Here is a 13,172-nt window from a genome sequence, read left to right on the forward strand (position 1 = left end):
CAATATTGGTGAGTTGCTAAAGTACACTTCAGTTAAGAGTAATTGAAGGTTCAGGATGCATGTGATTTGTATGAATTAGTGCTTATAATTATTTTATTCCTTTCCACCAGCATTTATAATTGCTATATTTTATATAAAATTTAAAAATGTGTTTTAAACTTAGAAAATTTTTGCTCAATTCTTCTATTTCTAATTCATATTTAAAAAGATTTTAAAGAAACATTTTTCTGTTTTAGGTCCCTGAAACGATTTCTGCTTTATCGAAGGCTGGGATAAATATATGGGTTTTAACTGGTGATAAACAAGAAACTGCTATTAATATTGGTTATTCAACGAAACTCATTGTTCAAGGGATGCCTCTTATAGTTATTAATGAGTCTTCCTTGGATGTTAGTCTTACTTTCATTTCAGTCATAAGTATTTATTGTTATTAAGAAATAATTAGTTTATTATTTGTAGTCATTGTCTATTAATAACCTAAAAAGAAACTGTGTTACTTATTAGATTCGTATCCATAATATGATGGTGTGAAGTGCAAAACTTCTTCTTTTTTTTTTTTCTATGCTCAACTCTATTCTAGACACAGACATGATTGTTACCATTCTTTGTTGAATGCTCTTATGTCCTAAATGTCTTAAGAACGGATTTATTACCTACAATTGATAGCTGGAATCCTTACCTAACCGTTGGTACCACTGTTGTGAAAAGAAACACTTGATAGATTGTGAAACATTGATGTTAATGGATATCTAAGGGAACTTGCAAATATTGCAAAACAAAGTCTTTCTTAATATTCTTCGTCTTATTTTTTAATTTAAAACAATATTATTTCCATCGCTTATATGCCATAAAACCAAAACCAAATTAGTACAAAAATTGATGCAGAAATTCATTTAAAAAAAGTAAAAACAATAAATTAGTGAAAGGATCTCTTTCTATTAAAACTATATAAATAAAGCAACACTAATTTCTTTTCCAAATATTGTTTATTTCAACCAAAATATAGAGAAAGATATGTGTATATAAGTAGAAATGCAAATCTTTTAAAAAAAAAGAAAAAAAAAAAAAAAAAAAAAAAAAAAAGGAGAATTTCCAGAAAATAAAATAACAAAATATATTTGGATAAAGCTTTATAGTCCTATAAACTTGGAAGACATTTATTTGTTTTTTTTTAACATAAGTGTTTGTGAAATTGCATGTTGGTGTTAATATTTCCAAAATTTGATTAGTGTAGCCCATATGGTAAGTAACATAAAGTCCTCAAATTTTATGTTCTGTTGTTATTGGACTTACAATCCAAACTGGTTTTTAAAGTCATATGAGTGGACTCGCTAAATATTTTATTATTTATTAATATAATAAAATAATTAATTTTAAGAAATTATTCTATAAAATAATTAGTAGCATTTTTTAATATATTACACCAAAATAAATTATTAATACCAGTCCTCTCTTTTATTCTTGATTGGTTTCAGGCAGTGCGTGAAACGGTGTTGTTGAATTTAAATAACATTGATGCAAGTGGTCAGTATGCTTTAGTTATCGATGGTCAAGCCTTAAGATATGCTCTTACCCCTGATGTTAAGTCAGATTTTCTTCAGTTATGTATAGCTTGCAAATCAGTAATCTGCTGTAGAGTTTCTCCAATGCAGAAAGCAGAAGTAAGAAGTTAATTGTTTTCTTATTATTTTTATTGTGAAATAAACATCCATTAATGTCTATAACCTTGTAACAGGTATGTTTTCTTAGGTTGTAGATATGGTTTCAAGTACTACAAAATCAGTGACCCTAGCAATTGGAGATGGAGCCAATGATGTAGCAATGATCCAAAAAGCTCATGTTGGCGTTGGTATATCAGGTGTTGAAGGTCTTCAGGCAGCTTGTGCTTCTGATTATTCAATAGCGCAGGTAAAAATTTAAGTATTTCTGAAAAAAAATAGATGTGTTTGATAATCAAAAATGTCTATATTTAGAAAGAATAAGGTTGAATCTTCCTGTTTGTCTAAAGCTACTTTCACACTACGATTTCTTGTTCATCCTTGGGTCATATCACATTCAATTGCATATGCAATTGTTCAACATCAAGATAATAAAAAATATTTATCTTAACATTTATTGAGAACAGCTGATGTTTTCCACAACTTAAAGACCAAAATATTACACTTTACATAAATAAAAAAAGAAAAATGATGGATCTGCAAGTTTTAGTTATTAAATATAGAATGGACATTGATAGAGTTATCAAGAAAAAGAACCGCACTGACTTCTCTGTTTGCTTATAAGTATCCCTTTTGTGTTCACATGCTGATCAGAATTCAACTTGAGGGGGTTTTGGGTTGAGTCTTATCAACACCTACTTATGAATTTAATAACAAACATTTGTTTTTAAAACTATTTTTTGATTATAGTATAATTCTGTAGGATAATGTCTCTCTCTCTCTCTCTCTCTCTCTCTCTCTCTCTCTCTCTCCTCTCTTTCTCCAAACACTCTGGGTTATCTTCTTATTTTATTTAAATAATATAATATACATATCTACAAAAATTAATTTATTATGTAATGTGAATTGCTGTAATTATCCATAATTTTTTATTTCTAGTTCCGTTTCCTGTTAAAACTGCTGTTTGTCCATGGTGCTTGGAACTATAGTAGAATGTGCAAGCTTATACTTTACAGTTTTTACAAGAATATCTGTTTATATGTCATGGAGTTATGGTTTGCTATATATTCTGGTTGGTCTGGCCAAATCTTGTTTGAAAGGTGGACAATTGGTCTTTATAATGTGGTAAGTATTGATTTTTATTAATGTTACTAAAAGGTGTTTTATTGTACTGAAATATGTTGTAAGGATGTATTAGAAACATTTCTGCAGAAATACTTGATAATAATATGGTACAGTCACATCCTGACTATCCATAGTTAGGTTTTCTGTGGCAACATAAATTTAAAAAAAAATTTTTTGTTTGTACATGTAAAACAGTAGAACAAACAAACCATGTTCCAGTGCTGTTTATCTGCAAGTGTACAATATTCTGAAACAGTTGATAATGAACTTTAAAAATAATAGAATGAATCTACTGCAGAGCGAGCATGAAGACAAATCGTGCATTGGGATAGGAGCATGGTTTCCCTCATTATATTTAGAGCAAGATAACCTTGTTTTACATGAAATTCTCTAGCAGATTAAAAGAAAGTATTTTTAACCAAACAACAAAAATAAGTGACTCATTATTTTTAAAAATTAAAAACAATTTTAAATAATTAATTACTTGTTCTTGTTGTAAAGTAATTTGTAGACTTTATTTGATTTTTGTTGCAAAAGGAAGTAATTTTTAATGGTTCTTCTTTTTCTTGTAAATTTGGGCTCTCTGCAATTTTCAATCATCTACGACATGCCACTTTATTGGTTGCATGGATAATTGGAAGTGACTGTATTATGGAAGTAATGTAATGTAATTCATTTTTTTTGTGTGTCACTTCAATGATATTTAATTAATTAAAAACTGTGAGAAGCCAAGTGGTACAAGTGCCATTTGGGGATAATATTTTTTTTTTATTACCACCCGTGTGTGACATAAATTATTCATAATTATTTACAAAATTCTGACATCAAAAATTATTATAGATAGTTATTGACAATTTCTCAATTTTGTCAATACTGATGTCTGAATTTGATTTAGGCACAGGTGGATATTAAAAAAAAGTTGCACAATAGTCATTTGTACCACTTGGCTTCTCACACACTCAAAAACAATGTATACATTTTTATCATAATCTCCACCCAACACAACAGCCCTGATAAAGACCTACATTGTGGTTAAAAACGTCGGCAACCTGAGAACTACTTTCCTTCTTGACCTCAGCCCTAACCCCTCCTCCCCCCTCAAATTCACATAGGGAATGAATCTACTATATATATCTAATATATATATATATATATATATATATATATATATACACACTTACCTACATATATATCATTGTAGAGATATTTTAATATCCATAGAGTTGCTGAGAGTATTAAAATCTGGGCATGTCAGAAAATTTATATGGGTTCCAAGTTATATGGGAATCGTAGGAATTGAACTTGGCGATCAAGTTGCTAAAGAAGCACTAACGCTTCCGGTATGAGGTAAAACGATCTTAAACCCATCAGAAATAAGGAAACCCCTTGAAAAAGAAATGAAGATTGAAAGATGGATGGCTGTCTATGTGGGACGAAAGATCTGTGAATAAACTAAAAATTATAAATAAGGAGGTGAAGCTCTGGGGCACTTCCAGCATGGAGGAGGTTGTACTGACTAGCCCGAGAATAGAACACACGAGGCTTACTCATTCCTACCTCATCACAAAGCAGATGCTGCTAAAATTGAAATATTGTAATAACAATGTGACAATTAGCTACCTCTTTCTGTAATCCCCATAGCTCACATCACACCTTTATAGATAGATCCTGAAATATAAACCACCCTTAGAGACTATAATGGAACGATAGAATCAAATTCATATTTTTAAGATCACACGATATACTTACAGAAATATGATTGGAAATATATAGATTTAACTGAAATAAATAAACAAAAAAATTGATTAAAGGGTTAAGTATTACCAAGAATAAATTAGAAATAAACAGTGTTGAGGACCAAAGGCATTTTATGCGGTTAAACAAGAAAGAACGAACTCAACCAAAGGTTTAGTTATGTTTTTCATGGTCACATAGTCCAAATAATCTGCTGTGATTTACTTAAATTTTAAAATTTAAGTTCAGTGCTTGTAGTGCTGGCCTTTTTTTTTTTTCTAAAGAAGCCACATGTTTGAACCTATTCTTAAAATGTTTCTAGCCGGTTTTTAATGAAAAGATGTTCATTATTGGATAGAGGATAAAACCACCCGACACAATGTCTACCTCATTTTGTGAATAAATGGACCTGACTATGATCATTACATTAAATAATGTAGTCATTAATTAATAATTAAGTGATGGTTGCTCTTATTTTTCTGCCTCAAATCATTATTTTGAATCAAATTATATTTTTAATTGCCTCATAGGATTTTTGATTAATATTATGTTTAACATTCATTGTTATTTCTTAAAGACCATTCTTGCCTCAAAATTTTGTTTTTGTTTTACCACTTAAAATTTATATGTAATTTATCAATAAATTTTAATTATAGTTGTATATTTCTCATTTCAATACAATGAAGAATACTAACTGGATTATTAATATGAATTTTTAATTTTCAGTTATTTACAGCAGCTCCTCCATTGGCAATCGGTCTGTTTGACAAAGTTTGTTCTTCTGACACTATGCTTCGCTATCCAAAACTTTACGGGCACAGAGATGACAGTTTTGGTGTTAATATTTTTTGGTTATGGATCGGAAATGCTTTAGTTCATTCCATTCTACTTTTTTGGCTCCCTATGTTAAGTGTGAATCATGATAGTATATGGCCTTCAGGAAAAGATGGAGGGTACTTAGTCCTCGGAAACATTGTATATACAGTGAGTATTCAGTCATATATAATAATCTAATACATATATATCTATTCAAAGATCTAATGGAAAATGATAAACATACCTACAATATTTTCTTATAAAAATTCCAATCTTTATTTTTACATTTTTTTTTCTTTTTCATTTAATTTCTCATGATTTTTATAGTATTTTTCTGAATATATCAGAATCTTTTATTTTAATGATTTATTTTAATATTTTTTATCAAATTGAACAATTAATATTTGTATTTGATTGGCCAAATGATGTGTATTAAATTTTAAATGTTATTTATTTACTTATATATTTATTACAATTGTAAAATAAGTATAATGGTATGAATAATGCCACTTTGAGAAAAATTTTTACTTTTATGACCTCATGAAATTTTTTTATTGCTGCCTTATTTTATAAAAATTTTACTACTTGTTACTGATTGGGATTCAATAAAGTAGTCAATTTTTAAATTCATATAGCAAAAGACTAACTTGATGTTTAGTATTTTAAATGTTAGTCATGAAAATTATTCTGGTTGTTAGGAATAACAAAAAAAAAATTAGTTTATACTTTTTGAAGTTTTTCCAGCTTAACGTTTTCCGATACTGTCAAAAAGTTTCGAGGTGTGCCAAGTTCTAAGATTCAGATGTCAATAATGCTCACTGTAACTGTATAATGATTATACTCATGTCTTATTCTTTTGGTGTATTGTGTTCAATTATAAAACTTTATAAATGATTAGGAAAAAAAATTAACCCCCATGAACTTTAGATTTATGTTTCAAAATACGTAGAAATTGAATTAAATAAATCTGTCTATGGATCTTCTCTGATACAGCAGTGTCAATTTTTTTTTTATTTAGCTTCACAGTTACAGGTTACTCCTGTATTATCCCATTATCCCAGAGAACTCTACATTATCAGCTGACATTTTGTTTCGAAATGGGGGTCAATGAGAGGTTTCATGTGTCCATATCCCGGCCATTTATGAAGATAAAGGAAAAAGATTAAGTGTTTTGGAATCACTATACCAAAGCCTTAAAAGGCAGAACAAATATATTAAATATTATTCCTTGAATGGTTGAACCAATTTTGTTCCTTGTTTTCTTGGAGTTTCAGCCCCTATACCTGTATACCAAATTGGACATCCCATGTGGATGTATATAGTTGTTTTTTTATAGAAATCCCAAATCTCCTTTAACTGCCCTACATTTTTCTCCTTTAAACCCTTTGACTTCTGAGTAAAAAGTATATATTTTATGGTAAATTATTTATAGTAACTATTGAAAGGTAATGAAATTACCTTAAAAAAATAATTAGTTTCGAACTTACTATATTTTCTTGGATACAACTGGTGATTATTGTTCGCACTCACTTTTACTTAGTTAAAAATTTATTTTATATCTGAACAATTATTCAATTTAAAACTAATAAATTTTCACCACAAATAGTTCAAACTGACTAATATTTTACAATACTAATTTATAGGTTATTTGTTATTTTAGTATGTTGTCGTTACTGTCTGTTTGAAAGCTGGTTTGCATATGAACTTTTGGACTGTTATCACTCACCTAGCCATTTGGGGTTCTATTTTGGCATGGTTTGTTCTCATAATTGTGTACAGGTAAGAAAATTATTAAATGTGAATGTACTCAAGATGAAATATATTACTCCTTTTAACAAATACTATTATGTTTTATTGCAGCCATGTGTGGCCAATTTTACCCGTCGGACCAGTTATGACGGGCATGGATGTAATGATCTATACCTCTGTTGTCTTCTGGTGTGGTTTACTATTTGTTCCGATTGTCACCCTCCTTCCTGATATAACTTTCCTTGTGTAAGAAATTCATTCAGTACCCAAGTTTAATTTCTTAAATTATTATTAGAGAAAAGAAGTAGTTTTGTTTATTATTTTTATTTTTTAACTACCTAAGATAGAAGAAGTATGTATATTATTTTATTTTTTTTCATAACTGCTTTCAAGCAATTTGCAGTTTTGTTATTTTGAGTATACAGATAAATTATATTCATTTTTGTAGTTTTTAGTTGACTCATTTCTAAGATAATATTGATTTTAAAAAAATACCATTCATAGCTATGTTCATTATTTTATTTTATTTTTTTTAATTTTCTTCTGTTCATCTTTACTCTGTGCCATTATTTGAAGCAAATTAGTAGTATATATGAATGTACATTTGTGTATACCTTTAATATCTAGTATATCTTTGATACTAGAATAATAAATTTAAAAATTATATATATCTTTTCTATTACCTTTTCTTAAAGTTTATGTGCAAAAATTGTCACAAAAAATTGAAGTGAAATAGATGAAAATTCATAGAATAATTTTTAACAAATCAGAATTATCAAAATTTTAGAAAAACTGTATAATGAAAATGTTACGTTATAATAGACAATTCTAGGATTCTTTTTCTTTAGAATATTGTGGTTTTATAAAATAATTATGATATTAAAAAAATAGATAACTTTTTAAATCTGATATTTTATAATATATATCCATATGTTTTTTAGGGTTCGAAGGACTATATTCAAATCTTTAACTGAAGCTGTTAGAGAAAGTGAGATAAAGAAAAAAGATCCATCAGCAATGTTGATCGAGAGCAAACCATCGTAAGTATTTAGTTTAATTCTATCACAATGTTACTCGTTTAGAAGTTAATTATTTATATGGGTTTATGGTTTTATATTGCTATTTATTTATTTTTTGCATGGCTTGTCCTACTGTTTAACTTTTATAAATTGTGTAGTCAATTTCCTATCTTTGTCTTTATCATTTTGATCGTCAAATATTGAAATAGCTTTAACTGTTTTGTTTTTTTAATAGTATTTTTGGTTTTCTATTGTCTCTAACAAAATCATATTAAAATAGTCTTAAATCATTAATTTTTAAAATACTTATTACAAATTTTATAATAAAATATAAAGTATAACTAGTTTAAAAAATATCTCTACATTAGGCCTATTATTTGATAGTTATTATTGATTTATTTTATATTAATGTTTGGCTTTAAATCACCATTACATTATTATTCAAGCCTTATAAAAAGTATTTTACCTAGTAGGCCCCCTAATTAAGGGATCAGTGCTTATGCTCTAATTTCTTTTAGTTATCAGTCTGTGGTTTGTGGTCATGATGTAAATAATTTTATAATTAAAAATGTTTCTGGAGAATAGTTCCGACAGTTCTGAATAGCATCTACAAAATACAAATTTTTCATGTTTTTTTTTTTATCCTAGGCATCAATTACTTAATTATTGTTTGCTATTAGGAATAGTTTTAATACTTTAGGTATTTTCTTGTGATGTCTTGAGCTATTTTTTCTTTAGTTTTTTAATGTTTTATATTCACTTGTTTTGTTATGCATGTTTTTGTTCAATTTTATTTAAGTTTTAAGCACCTAAATCATTCACTCTCTGTTTGAAAAAAAACAGATATTTCTATTTTGAACTAAAAAAAGATATTACTAGGGATCATTATGTAAGAATTGTGTCCTTGTTTTGGGACTAAAATCAAATCCAATATATATATAATAAATAACGCAAGATAGATAAATATCTGCAAAAGTTATACAGTTTTATAAAAGAATAATTGAAAACATAAAAGAGGGGAAAAAAATAATTGTAGTGATCTTTTTGAAAAATAGAAAGAGAGAAAATAATTGATAATGACTAATATAACGCTTAAGTAGGTAATACAGTGAAACTTCTTCTCATGGGCAATCAGCAGATATTTTCACTTTGCCAACTTTTCTCTTTTATTTCAGTGTGTCTTGTACATCTGTATATCCAGACGTTATTCCAATATTTGGGTCTTATTGCTGTCACCGACCACTACTGCTGTGTATGAGGGCTTGGGCCAGGAAACAATAAAAACTTTCATAGTTCAAGACACAAATTATGTTTTGTGACATCATATTCCAAAATGAACATTGCCGTTTGTGTGAGTGATTCTCTAAAAAAAAAAAAGAAAGAAATTAGCATCCTGGATCTAAGTCAATGAATTTCCGATATTACAAAAGAACTAGTTGAGAACTATTGTGTGAAATATGGCTTCTGAATTGCAATGATGGTAGTTGTTAAGAGCAATGTGGAATAAAAATGTCATTATCCCCTCATAATGTACATGGTTACCTCAGATGCAAGTTATCTACTCTATATATAAATAATTTTTACGAATTTATAAGAGAAGAATGCCATATTTGAAGATCAGAATGAGATCCATAACACTATGAAGAACGATTCGTAGTTATTAATTGATTAAAAATGTTTACCATTGATGGTTATAATAAAGAATTTTTCATATTAATCTTATCTTCAAGCTATTTTAATGTTGAAAATCAAATTATCAACTAGAAGATGACAAAAAAAATCTGCTTAGTAGGTCAGTATAGCTTTCTCACCATTTATATATGGTACCTAATTACCTTTATTGTAAAAAATCTATAACTTGACCAGTTAAAAACTTAATCCCCCTTTTTCTACTGTATTTATAGATAAAATTGAATTTCTAAACTCAAAGATTAAACTATAACTTGAAATGAAAATTATGACTGGAAAAAACCTTAAACCCTATAAGTAGAATTCGAAGGGTTGGGAGACTGTAATCCAAAGTTTTAGCATATCTCATTTCTCGGCAACATAATGCCTACGTTTGTATGTATCAACTTGTGTCCTCTGTCTTAACTAAAAAATTAGACAGATATCTCAAAATCAATTTTCAATTACTCAGAAAAATTAAAGATCTCAAAAAATTTGATAGTACAGAGTACTACTAACCTATCTCCAAGTTTGATTTTATTGTATTTTAAGGTTTATGAAAAAATTGTAAACTTCTTATGTTTTTATAACTTTGATTTATCATTTAAGAATACACTCTAAGGAAGAAAAATATGTTGGAAAAACCAAAAAGATGAAATTTGGTATAATTGAAACTGGATCACTTTTAAACTAATCTCTAATTTAGAGCCTAATGAGATAAGCCCTTCTCAAAATATAACTATATCAACTACAGTACATAAGTCAAAGTAGTAGATGGAATTTGATAAGACTGATTTGGGACCATCTAGGTAACAACCTGCATATTGCATCTAAACTTTATCAAAATCGGATTAAGATTACTAGCTGTTTTGTCTGAACACAGATTTGACTACATGCAGACAGACATGGAATCAAATTTCTACCTCGATGCCCTAAAGTAAAACATGTGAAATTTTTTATTCAAACATTTTTTTTCACTTGTAACATGAATGCAAAGCTTCCCTACTTTCAGTTGTGAAAAAAGCAAATCATTAATTTTCTTAAGACAGAACAGAAAATTTTTACTACTGTTTATAGATTCATCTGTGTAATGTGTAATTACCCATTTAATTCAAAAATTAAAAAAAAAAAAATATTATTCAGACTTCTCATTAGAAAGACACTTCTTCACAAACAAAAAAAAAAAAAAACAACAAGTTTCTCAGATGAATATGTGTCAATAAACCTCAGATTCATGTTTAAAAACCACAAAAAACTTTAAATTACAATAAAATTACGACTACAATAAAATGTTCCCCTATTTTTCATACATTTGTTCTGTTGTGTTCACTTCCGGAAGATTATTATTGTTTCCTTCCTTTTTCACTACCACAAGAATTTATTTGAGAAGTGAGATGTTAATATTATTAATGGAAAGGAAACAAAAATAGTCAAGTGAAAAATTCCTGTAATCCTGGTGTCATGTATGGCATGTTGCAGAGCTAAGGTTTGATGCAATAGAGTCTTCAGCTCAACATGATGAATCTATGATGCCTTTATCATCTTTTGCTGTTGGTTCAAGAATTAATGTTCTTTTGTTGTTAATTAATGCTTTTAAGAAAAAATAGTTGGTATTTAGCCTATTCAAGTAATTTCCTGTTGAACATTGTTTTAAATGGTGGTTATGGATGCCTGTATTGGAACATACTGATTCATAAGTTTGCAATCTCTTGCTCTTCCTTTGAAGGTTTAGTAGATATAAATTGGAGTTCATTGAGATCAAGTTTAGCACAGTTTCGACTAGTCCTAGACTTTGGTTTTCTGTTGTTGAAACTTAATAGAAGTTTGGTAACTGCAGATAGTGTACATAATTTTAAAGAATATTCCTCCTTTAGGTATATTATACTACATAAACTATGTATTTCCTGCATGGATAGTAACCATGTTTTTTGTAAAGAACTTACTTCTAAATCTAAGTGATTCTACTTGCAAGAACATCCCCTCAATCCAGTTTTTATTCAATACCTTTTCCAGGTCCATCTGAATAAGTGGGGTGTTTGTTGCTCCAGGAACCAAGGGATCCTTTATTTCTTAGGTTTTGTGAATCATTCAATGTTCATTGGATCCGAATCCATCTTTTTCTTGTACAAGGAGGATTTTACTTGTCATGATTTGATCTGTTGATTATTCAATAAGGTTCAATTGTTTGTAGCTGTTGGGATTTTCTGAAGGCTTTCCAAGATTTAGAATTGGAAAGTCTACTCATTTCTATATTTCCAATCCAGACCTTATTCCCAGCAAGTATTATTGGTTTATGATGGTAGTGCTGTGTGTAAGCTATATCAGATCACTGAAATTGATTGGACCCTATTTCAGGTCTAGTGTCATCATAATTAATTCATCAGAGACTTCGGAATCACAAATACATCATCCCCATTCTTAGTCAGTGATCTTAATCAACACACCAGAATGGCAGTTCACTTCTTTAATTGTATTTTATAATTATGTAATGTATGTTTGTCCAGATTATTATCTTCAACTAGAGTAGTCCACAAATATTTTTTAAAAATAATTAATGTTTATTTTAGCTAGGATCGAACACTTTCTTATATCTGCAGTTGGGTTATAACATTCTATTGACTTAAATCAATTCTATTTATTTTTAATGGATACAGTGCAGCCATTTTAATTTAATATTATTTTTAAATTGAAAAATGAAATTGTCGAGCCTCACCCATTTACATGAATAATACACACTGCTTGTAGCTTGAGTTTTAATCTAGTTTGAAGAAGAAAATTTTAATTATTATTATCAGCTTGTATGTAATTATTAACTAATAAAACTTTTTAATTATTGTTTGTTATTATTTAATATAGAGTAGAACTTAATAGAATACCATACTTTCCTTACTTTTTGTTTTGCATGAGAGTTGCTTAAAATTTATTTGTGGCTTTTATAATGTAAATAATGAACTAAAAGCCAGTGATCCTATAATTTAGGATAGAACTCTACAATAGAAGCTTGTAACTTTTTTATTATTTTTCTTCTGTTTTTTGTTTTTTTTTGTTTACCCTGATAGGTCTGCTGTAGGGTTGGCTGATATTTTTTTATATACAGCTAATATTTTTGTTTCCTCTTAATTAGAAATTTTTTATAATTCATATTTCATTATTTTTTAAAACATTTTATTTATTATTTTTATTATATAACTACTAATTGGTTTTACTTACACCTGTCTTTACTTTGTGTATTTTTACTGAAACAAATTTTTGTTTGTTTAAATAAAAAAACTTTTTTATTTATTGATCGGTCAATTAATTATGACCTTGTATAGACTCAGTCATCTTATACCTGAAATTATATTTTATAAAATATGAAATTTTTTTTTACCCTAAGAAATAAGTCTATTGATATTTGTTGATA

At 28.1% G+C, this 13,172-nt stretch overlaps 1 protein-coding gene across 10 annotated transcripts in view; it reads left to right on the forward strand.

Moving 5' to 3' along the window:
• ATP8A (ATPase phospholipid transporting 8A1) overlaps nt 1–13,172 on the forward strand; it is a 109,547-nt gene that overhangs the window by 86,528 nt on the left and 9,847 nt on the right. For 9 of the 10 annotated variants that reach the window (XM_014424950.3, XM_014424944.3, XM_067051565.1 and 6 more), the window contains 8 exons: nt 237–389; nt 1,476–1,661; nt 1,750–1,908; nt 2,598–2,783; nt 5,244–5,501; nt 6,994–7,112; nt 7,194–7,328; nt 8,024–8,122. In XM_014424950.3, coding sequence (XP_014280436.1) covers nt 237–389; nt 1,476–1,661; nt 1,750–1,908; nt 2,598–2,783; nt 5,244–5,501; nt 6,994–7,112; nt 7,194–7,328; nt 8,024–8,122 — 1,295 coding nt within the window. Of the gene's footprint in view, nt 1–236; nt 390–1,475; nt 1,662–1,749; nt 1,909–2,597; nt 2,784–5,243; nt 5,502–6,993; nt 7,113–7,193; nt 7,329–8,023; nt 8,123–9,276; nt 12,987–13,172 lie in introns of those variants that run through there. The other variant, XM_014424951.2, reaches the window with a different exon arrangement.

The sequence above is a fragment of the Halyomorpha halys genome, unplaced genomic scaffold, assembly GCF_000696795.3.
Source record: "Halyomorpha halys isolate HHAL.00 unplaced genomic scaffold, Hhal_1.1 Scaffold485.1, whole genome shotgun sequence".
Classification (NCBI taxonomy): domain Eukaryota; kingdom Metazoa; phylum Arthropoda; class Insecta; order Hemiptera; family Pentatomidae; genus Halyomorpha; species Halyomorpha halys.